Source organism: Sturnira hondurensis, unplaced genomic scaffold (assembly GCF_014824575.4).
Source record: "Sturnira hondurensis isolate 20B ecotype Veracruz unplaced genomic scaffold, ASM1482457v3 Scaffold0002638, whole genome shotgun sequence".
Taxonomy (NCBI): Eukaryota; Metazoa; Chordata; class Mammalia; order Chiroptera; family Phyllostomidae; genus Sturnira; species Sturnira hondurensis.
This window is the reverse complement of record NW_028075269.1, coordinates 9058164-9071375: the sequence shown is the minus strand read 5'-3', so window position 1 is coordinate 9071375 and position 13212 is coordinate 9058164. Positions and strand designations below refer to the sequence as shown.

The 13212-nt window shown below is 35.1% G+C and overlaps 1 protein-coding gene across 1 annotated transcript in view; it reads right to left on the bottom strand.

Moving 5' to 3' along the window:
• ELP4 (elongator acetyltransferase complex subunit 4) overlaps positions 1–13212 on the bottom strand; it is a 204774-nt gene that overhangs the window by 143190 nt on the left and 48372 nt on the right. Inside the window, exon 5 of the mRNA XM_037040441.1 lies at positions 4408–4547. Within this exon, the coding sequence (XP_036896336.1) occupies positions 4408–4547 (140 nt within the window). The remainder of the gene's footprint in view (positions 1–4407; positions 4548–13212) is intronic.

Genomic DNA, 13212 nt, shown 5'->3' with positions numbered 1-13212 from the left:
TTTAGTCTTAACTACAAATTCTTCCAAAATTCCTTTCTCATGAGTTAATCTTCTACTGGTAATTTCTCAATATAGTGTGGTTCTCTGCTTCTTGATCTAAGGGCTATGTACTGTTGAAACAAAATATATTCTCACATGGCTGTGTTTCAGTTATTGGGTTTATGCCACTAAGTCATTACACTAAGGGCAAGGCTCTATGTAGTTATGCGGAGTTATCACCACACTTTGCGCATTGGTACACTAATTCACCAACACTCAACTCAACACCTGGGTCCTGAATTCAGGGAATAAATAGACAAAGAAAGCATAACCCTTTCCTCCAGGATTTCCAGTGCTTGAGAGGGAAAATGCGATTGTAGACAAGCCCAAAAATTATAGCGCACGCAATGCACCGTGTTCTGATAGAAGTAAAAACAAAAGTTAAGCAGGAAAGCAGGGGAGCATGACTATGATTTCAATAGGAAAATATTATTACAAAAGGTTTATAATGAGGTTCCATTTAAACTGGTAAGGAAACTTGGCAGAAGAAAAATGAAATGATTTTTAAAATCTTTAAGTATCACCCGTAGCCTCTTCCCACTGATTTTGTTTTCTTGGAAAGATAATTGGTTGTCTCAGAATTCAGTTCATTCAACGTAACACAAAACTTTTAGCTAATATAAGACACTACTAGCTATCGTTAGGGTAAATGTCAAAATAAAATCTTGAATTTCAAAGAAACATACCAAAATAAATTTATTCTATGTACTACAAACTGCATATGAACTCAATATTCAAGACCTGACATATCTATACTTAAAAAACCGTGGTATTTTACAGTATAGTCAGTATATCAGTCAGCTTGGACTTCCATAACAAAATAACACAGATTGGGTGGCTTATACAACAGGCATTTTTTTTTTCAGCTTTGGAGACTAAGTTCAAGATCAAGGCACTAGTAGGGTTAGTGTCTGGTGAGAGCTCTCCCCATTGGCTATAGATGGCCACCTTCTCACTGCATGGTCACATGGCCCTTCCTGGATGTGACCCCAAGAGGAAAGTGTGAGCTCAGTGTCTCTTACTCTTTCTGAAAGACACGGAGCCTACTGGACTTAGGCTCCACCCTCATGACCTCATCTAACCCTAATGACCTCCCAAACGCCCCACGTCCAAATACCATTACACTGAGGATTAGAACTTCAACATCTGGCTTTGGGGCACACCAACACTCAGTCTGTATCAGTAGGTTAAGGAGTATGTCGGTAGATTTATTAGTAAATAAGAAAGTTGAGGCACTATCACATGCTGAAGAACGAGGAATCTTATAAGAAAACAGAAGAGTGTTTGGGTACACTTGTTAGTAAAGCTTAATTCAAAACAATGTCCGATTTAAAAAATCTTTGACTACAGAATTATTCTCAAAGTTTATTTTTGTATCATTCATTGTTTTATGACTCAGATTATCTAATTTATGACAGTAAAATATCAAAACAAAATCCACTGGATAACATTATTGTTATTGTGATACATCTCCAGTTTTTATACCCACACTTTACTTTGACAGGTTACACTGTATGAATGAAAATGTTCTATAGTCAAACCTACCAATAATTTAAAACTAGTTAATCCAAACTTTAAATGACCTTCTGTTTTTCCTACTGTAAAAAAATAATAAAGCTCTACATGTTTCAATAGTCCCTTTAGAAATTATGGAATTATATGTTATATCCTCACATATGATAGTAGGATACAGCTATGTCCTCTTAGTTTAATTATAGGAAAAGTATAGACAACTGTAAGGCTAAGCTTTATTATTTTATAAATGAACCAGTAAGGTTCATTTTAGTGAGATGAGCACACGCTTTTCATAAATTAAAATAAATCTCACATGGTAAAGTGCACATTTTCAAAATTAATTTAATTACATGTTTAAAGTTTAATTACATTTAATTACGCCTTTAAGTTTAATATGAAATAAATGAATTATTGGTTAACCACTATGAAATGAAATACTGCCTTGATAATTAAAATCTATGAATTTTCCTATTTTGTACATAAAAATGCGAGTTCTCAAAGAAGATTCTGAAAACTGCATTTTACGGACCGTAGGAAACTGTGCTCTCGCAGCCGATCCAGGTGTCATTTCTCCAGTGCCAGCTTCACTCTCTGCGCACTCACGGCGGCAGTGAACAGGGGCCGCCTCGCTCAGGAAAGGGTGGAGGTTCAGGAGACCTGGGTTTGGGTGTCAGCTCAGGCACTGAGAGTCAGTCAGTGATGGGAAAGCTCCTTAGTGTCTCTAACTTCAAATTTCCTAAAACTTTGGGACAATATAATTTTTCTTGGAAGGCTGTTGGGAGAATTAGTTATTCTATGATCAAATGCCTGGAACAGTTCCTGACACGGAGCAGGTTTTTGACAAGTGTTAATTCTTCCTCCCTTTAGTTGTTCAATGAATGAACAAAAACCTTGTACTTTCTGGCTAGAAAAAGTTTTATACTTAATATATACATATATTTAATTACAAAGTATCATGTTATTTTTTATTGACCTACATCATACTTAATGTACATTTTAAATTTTTTATTTCTCCTAAATAGTCCACGAATGGAGGTAGTATAGCATTATTGCTAAGACAGGATTCTGAGTCAGAAAGAACTGACTTTGGGTCTGGGTCCCACCATTTACTATGTAAGAAATCATGGAAAAGTTTTTTTGTGTGTGATTTTTAAAAGATATTATTTTTTATTTTTAAAGAGAGGGGAAGGGAGAAATATCAATGTGTGGTTGCCTCTTGTGCACCCCTGCCCCCCCTCCCCATCTCCCCCCTCCCTCACCACCCCTGCAACCCAGGCGTGTGTCATGACTGGGAAACAAACCGGCAACCCTTTGGTTTGCAGGCCTGCGCCCAATCCACTGAGCCACACCAGCCAGGGCTGGGAAAGTTACTTTGATCTTCCCAGGCCTGTATATATTTTTGTCTGCTTCACTGAATAACAAAAACTAGGCACTAGTAAAATCAATATAATCATTCAAACTTAACAAAAACTATTGGTGATGTAGGTAGAATATATGGTATTCCTCCAGACCTCAATTTTTCACAGAAAGATATTGATTTTCACTGAATTTAACAGTAGGGATTTGCCCAAAGTTAACAGAAGGACAAGCTCAGTATCAAAACCCAGACTTCTATAAATTTCTTTGCCAGCACTCTGTGCTCCACGTCACAGGCAGGTAAAGGCGAAGGGAAAGTGAAAATGAAAATCTTTTGAAGCTGCTGAGCCTAATTTCGGCATCTTCCTCTGAAGAATGGGAATATTTCTTTTATAGGACAGGTAACGCAGGGGAAGTATATACTGCAGGGACTGACACACAGCAGTCCCCCGTTGACAGGCTAGAGAACACCATGACGAAGTGCAGAATTTCTTTTTCAAACAGATTTAATAAAAATAAATAGGACAGTTTTCACTAAATTCTTATGTAATATTTCTGTGAGAGAGATGATAGATTTTTTAGTCATTTCAGTTCACAACTTCCTGTCTGTTAAATTTCTATTTAATAAACTGGTCTCACTTTGCAAATAATGGTTTTACCATGCGAAAGAGAATAGAGGTGATAACAGATTCTGTGAACTACCTTCCCTCGATTCAACTGCAATAAGAATAAAATTAAATATCCTTAACTTTTATAAATTGTTCAGTGTCAAGTACTGTACTTTCCACAGTTTTGCTTTAAATTAGTAGCACTGGTTTAATACTTAAAACTCTTCTTTGTAAAACTCAAACCCTTAGTTCTCTTAAGTCATCTAAAAGAACAGATTGTTTTATTTACAGCATTACTGGAAATAGAAAACCTAACAAAATATTGGAAAACATGCACATTTTTAATTTCTGAAACAGCATTTATTGAAAAACATGGAACAATAACATTACTTTATACTATTTCACTGCTATTGTTATCAATAAGTAATATTTCAGCATCTATTTGCATTTATAACTGAGAGACTCTGATTCAGAAGTGTTTCACATTTTCTTGAAAATAAAAACAGCAGGTATTGCAATTTGGTGTCCAGACTTTTTAAGTTGCAAATTAAGGGGTAACAGCATGTCCAGCAGTTATAAAGCCAGAAAAAGTAAACTGTATGTACAGGGTGAGAACAGTTGTGAGTACGTAAAAGCAAGTTTATTTTTGTACTAGTATTTATTAATTATTGTATCATTTTTCCATATGAACTGTAAACCTACTTTTCCCCCACCCTACTGTATAATGAGATAAGAAACACATGCACAAATATGCACAAGTAAGGTTACATATTATGTAGATTCTAATATCTATTATTAGGAGATGTACTTTTGATATGCATTCTGTCAAAGAATGTAGTAAAAATGTATTCTATCAACCTTTGAAATAAAAATTGGGTCATGAACTTACCAGGGTTCTATGTTAACAGTTGAAGGTACTTTTTCTGGAAGAAAAAATCCATGCCATTTTGAAGCCTTAAGTAGTTCTTGTGGTATTTTTTTTGATGCATCATAATAGTGACCAAATCTTGAAGATGATACTGGTCCAGCCTATGAATAAAACCCATATTTGTTGTTAAAATATATTTTAAAAAGACAATTTATTTGTCCTACACTCAGAAAAATGCTGATCTATTTATGCATTTTAATGCAAATAAGAAAAAGCTGATGTACACAGGCATTACATTTCAAAGAAGCATATACAACAGCCGTGGTTATTTTAATCTCTGCAGTTAGAAATCAACCTTTTCCTCACCCATGTTTCTTGACTCCTGGTGGTTTCCTAAGTTTGATAAAATTTTAAGACCTCTTTAGTTTTTTTATGAATCTGTATACCTTCTTAAATTAAAAAATTAATATACATGTCTTAATTATTTTTTTAAACTCCAGGCTTTAAGGACAAATATGTAGTAGCTAAGAATCAATGAAAACTTAAGCCGAATTAATTCATGGTGAGTGGCCCAAAAGAAACTAGCTATTTAAGTACAGTAAACTGACCATCACTTTGAAACTAAATTCTCCCCAGTTTGTATGCATTTCAACATTACTTACAAACAACACTAAGCTTACAGTGTAAAATGCACTAGGGTCCTCCAGGTGGGAACAAAGCACAATGTAAAGTGGGGAAATATATGTAAACTGCCACAGATGAATCAGAAATCTGGCATAATCACTGACAATTCCGCCAACACAATGTTTTCTCTTAAGAAACTCTAGTAACTACTGATGCTGAATTTACTTACATAGGATAGTAAAATCCTAGTAACGTCACATTATTATTACATTGCTTTGAAGGAACTCTGGGCTGATTTCTTTCTTTCAGCATATGAGAAATATATACACCTCTATCCAGAGTTGAGCTAGTAACAGGTTTCCACCTGGCATTAGTTTCTGATGAAATCTCTGATCTAAATTTACATAATTTCAACTGTCTTGAATGCTATAAAACAGACAAGTTTTGGAACATTCAACAAACCGGGGAGCCTCTGCAGAAATTGAAGAATTATACACAATAGGATCTTAACATATTTTACTAAGGAATTAACGACTCTGTAATTTAGATTAGAAATATACATTGGCTCAAGACTAGATATTTGCATTTTTAAGACTTTAAGGATTCGTATTCTTAAATTAAATGCCTATAAACATCAAATTATACAGTAACAGAGGATAAAAAACATTTAAGCCTAGTAGAAACATTAGTCTCAGTTTCAGTCTGTGACTTTAATATTTATTTGCTAAATAAAATGATTGCTCATCCCTCCATAAAGTACTCTTTAATTTTCATTAATGAAAGAGACCTATTAATTGGCTTAATTTAATCTTTCCAATACAATATACAGAAGTATGGTCCCCAAAAGATGATTTATCTGTTTACCATGAAAATATTGGCTAGTAAATTATGTGATGTTAAAGTCTGTTTCTTAAAAACAGGGTGTAAAATTTTAAAATGTAAAGTTATTAGTCTAAAGCAATTTAAACAAGGTCTGTTCTTTGGCCTATAATCTATTCTTTATCCGGATTATAGTTCAGAATGTTTTTACTGCAATCTCTGCTAGAGCTCATCTTTTTATTGTGTAAGTCCAGGCCCCCTTAATGTTTTAGAAAGGCCTTGACTAACTGAACTTTGATCTGATGTCTTCATTGAGAAAAACACCAGGTTGCCCATTTCAGATGCAAATCCCTCTAAGGCCCAATAGAATTTAGTAAAGACAGCAAAAAAAGAAGAAACAAGAAGTTTCCAGGATCCTCTTTGAGAATCCTGGGGCACACTGGTGTCCTTAATCCATACTGCTGCATGGATTAAGGTAGGTGATAACCTTTCCTGATTCAAAAGAATAAGCAGAGAGCCTACAAACTGGGTGGAGACTAGGATTTGGTAATAATAAAACACCATGCAATAAAAGCTTGGTCTATGTCAGAAGCCTCTGAAAAGGCCTCAATGTACCACATTCCCAGGCCTAGTAGGGAAGCTTGCAAAAGCCTACCTGAATCAAATAAGCATGAATAATCTATTTTAGCAGGCTGGCCATGGGGAGAGTGAAAGAAAGAGAGACTTTTCACTTCTTTTAAGTTTGAGTTAATAAATTTATTAGTGAACTGAAGGTTCTTGAAGTCCTGTGCACTCAGAGAAATATGCTAAATTGTCAAGAAGTAAAGTATGCTTTTAAAGCTGCTGGTCCCTATTAATGTTTCTAATTTTTAATATTAATGTGATAGAAATCTCAGATTTGGAAGGAATCGAGGCAAAAAACTGATTTCATGCTGTGACAGTTTATATATATATATAGAACACATATAATTCATTAAAATGAAAAATAAATTTGGAAGTTTTTATTGTAATTTTTATTAATTTTTAGAAAATAAGATAAGAACTAAAATACTGACAAGACACTGAAAATTTTATTAGTGATAAAAAATTTAATCCTTCAATAAAAATGAAAACTAAATATACTCTTCAAGAAAAAAACAATTTTGTAAGTTTTTCTACCCAGGAGACCTAGCATTAACATATAATAAGATTTTTGAAATGATGTGAAATCTTTTGAGGCCTAGAATTATAAAACAAAGACTTAAATATTTCTCTGAAAGGGTAACTAAATGCTTTAAATCTAGTAATAATAAAATACATGAAAAACTCTCAACTCTACACACAAAGAAGATACATTAAACAATTAGGCATCGATAACTAGTATACTCAGTTTAACAAGAACATCTTGCTTTAGTTTTACATTCTGAAAACTATTTCACATTCATAAACTACCCATTCACTCGTTGACTGTAGAAGAGAGTTAATATGATTCAGTAAAAACTTATTCTGGTAAAGTAAACAAACTCTGATGGGGCAGGAGAGAGGACCCTTCACCTCCACTAGGTCAGAAAGAAACAAAACTGAGAGAAGAGCTGCACCACAAATAAACAATCTGAACAAGACATTTCCTATGATTGGTGTTGTTTCTTATTTCTCGGTATGGCACAAGAGAAAGCAAGAACCAAACCACTCCGAGCCTCAGTTCAAGCACTAGAATTAGAGCTGGTAACTATTTCACTGGGCTGCTGTGAGAATCTGATGCAACACTGGCAGTGAATTTTCTGTAAGTTGTAAAGCACTGTTGTAAGTGTTATTATTATTGTGTCATGATCAACTAGCGATCAGGAGATTCATTACCATCTTTTGTAATTACATTGCGTTATTGAACAAGTGTTGTTTGTTGTCATCTACATCATGCACACATCTGTGACAGCACTGTTGTGGCTGAAAAACTAAGATAGAAAACCAATGAGTAATGAACTGAACAAAATAAATACCCACCGCACTGTCATGAACTACTGGAGTCACTTGTGGGCCTTTGCAGTAGGAGAGCTCGCCAACAGTAAAGGAACTGAGGCTCAGACAGTGCTGTAGGGTAGGGTTCTTGGGGTGGAGAGAGCAGAGTTTGATGCCCGGACAGGAAAGAGGAGGACAGTGCACTTAGGAGACAGAATCAAAATCAAAGGACGAGGGACGTGGGTGGGCCTTTGAAAACGACACACCCCTCTACCTGGAAGTGCCGGTTTTCTGCTTTACTGAGATATTGTTATTGATTTAGTTGTGCATAGTTTATCCTTTCTTGGCATTCCCTAAATGCAAATATGACTATTTCTACTCTTCAGACTTCATGACAACCAATATTCAAAGGCATATCTGATAACTGACACAGCTAGTTTTGGACTATTTGTTTAATCTTTACTCATAATAGTGTTAACTATATTTTGGCCTGAGCAAAATACAAAAAAAACAGAGTTCAGTTGGTATTGTTTTTAAACTGCTAATGGCAAAGTAAGGTCTGGATTTATAAAGTAGAGATGATGAGTGATCACCGATGCCTATGAGTTTTAGCAAATCACCACATAGTAAATTTCCGCGTCAAGCAAATATACATGTTGGAAACATTTCATAGAAAAACAAAGAAGTCAGAAGATGATTTCTCTATTAGAAATGTGACAGAACTTACTTGTAAGTATAAACTTAAGTTTGACCACTGGCTGTAAATTAAAAATAAGCTGTTCTTTTATTTGTATTAATTAATGCCACTTGACTGAGTTTCACATTTAATTCACATACTATATAATTCATTCACTTCTGTATTCAACAAATAACTATTGAGCACTCACTGTATGTCAGTAAAACAAAAGAGTCAAAGTCCCTTTCTCTCACTGAGCTGACATTCTGGTAGAGATAGATGCTGTACTATAAGTGCCCTGAAGAAAAGTCAGACAGTAAAAGGAGATGATAGAGAGAGAGAGTGGTTTTATTTTACATGAGGTGACAAAGGAAGACATTCCTGATAAAGTGATACTTAGTGGAGACACAAAGAAAATGGGAGAGAATAAGTCATCTGGGAAAGACCACGGTAAGAAGAGCACAATTTTTAAAACACTCAAGTTGAAAATCTTGAAAACTGAGCACTGGCTTTATGTATTAATGTCACCTCAGAAGTCTGCTCCCCTAGACAAAACAATGCCGGCACCCGACGTGGAAGGGAAGGGTGGAAAAAGGACTAATCACTTCTATGTAAAAAGAGGGCAGGAATTTCATCTACAATTACAGTACAAAAAGAAACAATAAATTATAAAGAAACAAAAAACTTCTCTCAAACTTTAAACAAATTTTATAACAAGCAGTGAGAAAAACTGCTTAAAGATTCAGTTCATTGCATTTTCACTTGAAGAATGTTACTACCAATGAAAAGACCAAAACCTAGTGAAGGAAGAATAAAAATAAAGGAAACAGAGGCACAGTGACTTATATAATCTAAAACTGAATAGGTATACTGTCTTTACCAAAAAGACACCTATGACTTAGAGCTTACATTTTCACTGCTCTTTCAGAACACACCAGTAGAAAAATCCAAACAGTCACTCCTTGCAACAGTCATTTAGGACAGACTGACAGTTGCTATTTGGGGGGGGGGGGGACGGGGGGCAGGGGGGAGCACAGGGACTGAGTAAAAAGGGAGGGGATTGATAAATACAAATTGGTAGTTAGAAAACAGTCACAGCAATGTCAAGTACAGCACAGGGAGCGCAGTAAACAATATTGTAATAATTGTGTCTGATGCCAGGTGGGTACTGGAAATATTGTGGGGAGCACTTTCTAAAGTATGTGATTGTCTATCCACTATGCTGTTCACCTGAAACGAACATAGAATAATATTGAATATAAACTGCAATTGAAAAATAAAAGAAAAAGAGTCATTGCTAAACCCAGTTACTCAAATGAATCTGCGAGATCAAAGACGTAAAATTCTTTGCCATTAGGGTTCTCAAGTGCTAATTCCATGTTCCTCGTCTGTTCTAAACTCGATCACTCAACTCACATTTTCCTAAACAGAAGAACTACAGCTATTCTGGCCTCTTGTACCAAGTTCTCAGTCACTGCCAAGCTAGGCTACACCTATGAAAACCACTGATTACACAGTTTCCTTCTTTTAAAATATAAATGTGTGGTATTCTATTGAAACACTGTTATTTATTTAACTAGTTGCTTACTGACAGATATTTAAGTCCTTTCCAGTCATTTGCTATTTAAAAATATGTTGCATAAAAAGCTCATATATAATTTATTTTACACTGTGTAAACATATTCATCAGGTAAACTCCCCCCCCCAATCAAAAGATATATTGCTTTTTTTTGTAATTCTGAAGGTTCCTACCAAGTGAGCTTGCACAGAAGTTGTACTGACCTGCACTTCACCAGCACAGTGTGAGTGTGTGAGCCCTGCCCATCCCTGCCCCGCCAGTCAGCATCTTTCCAAACATTTTAGATTACTGACAATCTGGTAAGAGAAAAATGGCAAGTCGGTGTATTTTTAAATTGTATTTCTCAATTGTAACTGAAATTGGGCATCTGTTTCCATACATTTAAGAGCCACCTGAATTTCTTTTTCATATTTTTGACCACTTAAAAATTGCATTTAAGACTAGTATTCCCTATTCAATTTAGACGTTCTTTATATGTGAGGAAATTTAGTTCTTATTTTTTTGTATGATTTGTAAATGTCCTGTCTCCAGTTTGTAGTTTGTTCCTGGTCATTTAAATTACAGCTTAAAATCGTATTATTCAAATAGCTTTCCTATCTATCTAAATTAGAACAATTTACTGTTGCTTAATCTGTATCTATTACAATGTATTTTATACTTGGTACACAGTTGATGCTTAATCAATATCTGCTCACTGAGTAAACAGATTATCATTCACTGAGTATGTGGTAAAAGTATTAATACAGTGCTAGAGACAGAGAAAATGAAATAAGATCTTGGCCTTTACAGAGAATTCTGTCTGGGGGAGAAGAGGGTTATACTGACAACTATAAAACAATGTATACAAGTACTTCAAAGTGTACGAAGTGCCATGGAACCAAAAATTTAAAAACTAAGCAATTACACATGGAAAGCTGTCAGAGGTAGTAACATACGCACTTGGAGAAGGATGAGTTGATGAATAAAAAAATGAAATGCTTTAACAGCAGAAATCTAAGCAAATCATAAGGAATGATTCTCACAGGATGGGTAAATATAATGTTTCAGATGCACATATGCAGAGGAAGCTAAAACAGTAGGCTTGAATTTCTACATATCTTATATATGCCTTGAAAAATTTACATTTCATGTAACAGGCTGACAATGGCAAATAGGTTCCATCTCATATACCACTAACTCTCATCAACTGGTGTGATCATCCTGCCCACTCCACAGAAAATTCTAAGGTTGCATCTAAGCTTTGCAGGAGGGTACTACGACTGACAATCTGCCAGGAATTCAGAAGGAGGCAGTGGAAACAGGACAACAAAGTAGGCATGTGCAGTTTAGCAGTGTCACGAACATACTCCTGTCCTTGGGAAAGCTGACACTGATCTCAGTGTGGAAGACTGGAGAAGGGTGGACTATGGGAATTGTGTTATGTTCAGATTAGAATCAATCTCTCTCTCTCTCTCTGTCCCCCATTCTTCCCTCCTTCCTTCTCTCTCTCTCTTTCTTTTTCTCTTCCAGTATGACAATCTCTGGTGGACATTATAGTATTCTAAAAATTAATGAAGCAAACAAACAAATGAGGGAGATAATAGATTCAGTACTAACTTTCCTCTTAGTACTGAATAGGCCTGGTTATGAGATATCTGAGTCTGGAAGTATCATGGTTGAAAAGGTATACAAATAAAAACAGTAATTCCAAAGAACTATGGCTTACAGTGAATATTTAGAAGTGATCATGCTTGATACAAATGACTGTTAGTTATCATTAAAATGTCCATAGTATCCAATACAATCTACAGAGTCAAAGCAATTCCTATGAAGACAGCAATAGAGTATTTCATGAACTAGAACAATGTTCCAAAAATTTATGTGAAACCACAAAAGTCCCCAAACAGCCACAGAAATGTTCAGAAAGAAAAAAAAAGTTGGAGGAATCATGCTATTGATATCAAACTACACCACAAAGCCATAGTAATCAAAACAGTATGGTACTGGCATAAGTCAGTCATATAGATCAATGGAACAGAATGGAGAGCCCAGAAATAAATGTACACCTTTATGGTCAATGGTCAATTAATATTTGATAAAGTAGGCAAGCATATAAAGCAAAGACAGTCTATTCAATAAATGGTGTTGGGAAAATTGAGCAGATTTTCCAAAATAAAAATGAAACTAGACCACCTTCTTACAATATCCAGAAGAATAAACTCAAAATAGATAAAAAACTTAAACGTAAGACTCAAAAGCACAAAAATCCTAGAAGAAAACACGGGCAGTTAAATGTCAGATATTTATCATAGCAATATTTTTTTCTCATTATACATCCTTGGGCAAGAGAAGCAAAATAAAAAATATACAAATGGTATTATATCAAACTAAAAAGGTTTTGCACAGTAAAGGAAACCATCCACCAAATGAAAAGACAATCCACTGAATGGGAGAACATATTTGTCAACAAAACACATGATAAGGGGTTAATATCCAAAATGTACAAAGAACTCAAAAAGACTCAACACTAAAAAAGTCAAATGATCCAATTTAAAAAAAAGGGCAAAGGAACTGAATATATACGTCTCCAAACAGGACTTACAGATGAACAATAGACATAGGAGAAGATGCTAAACATCACTCATCATCAGAGAAATGCAAATTGAAACCACAATGAGATACCACCTCACATCTGTAAGAATGTCTACCATCAACAAATCAACAAACAACAAGTGTTGGCGAGGATGTGGAGAAAAAGGAACTCTCATGCACTACTGCTGGGAATGCAGATTTGTACAGCCATTGTGAAAAACAGCGTGGAGTTTCCTCAAAGAATTAAAACTGGAACTGCCCTGTAACCCAGTGATTACACTTCTGGGAACATATCTGAAGAAACCCGAAATGTTAATTGGAAAGAATATATGCACCTAGGATTACTGCAGTGTATGATCACTGCAGCACTATCTACAATAGCTACAATTTGGAAGCAGCCCAAGCGCCCATCAGATCAGTGGATTAAAAAATAGGTGGTACATTTACACAATGGAATACTACTTGGTCATAAAAAAATTAAAGAAATTTAAAAAAGGAAATCTTATCCTTTGTGACACCATGAACAAACCTGAAGAGCACTATGCTAAGTGAAATAAGCCAGTCAGAGAAAGACAAGTACCATATAATTTTACTTATATGTGGAACCTAATGAACAAAATAA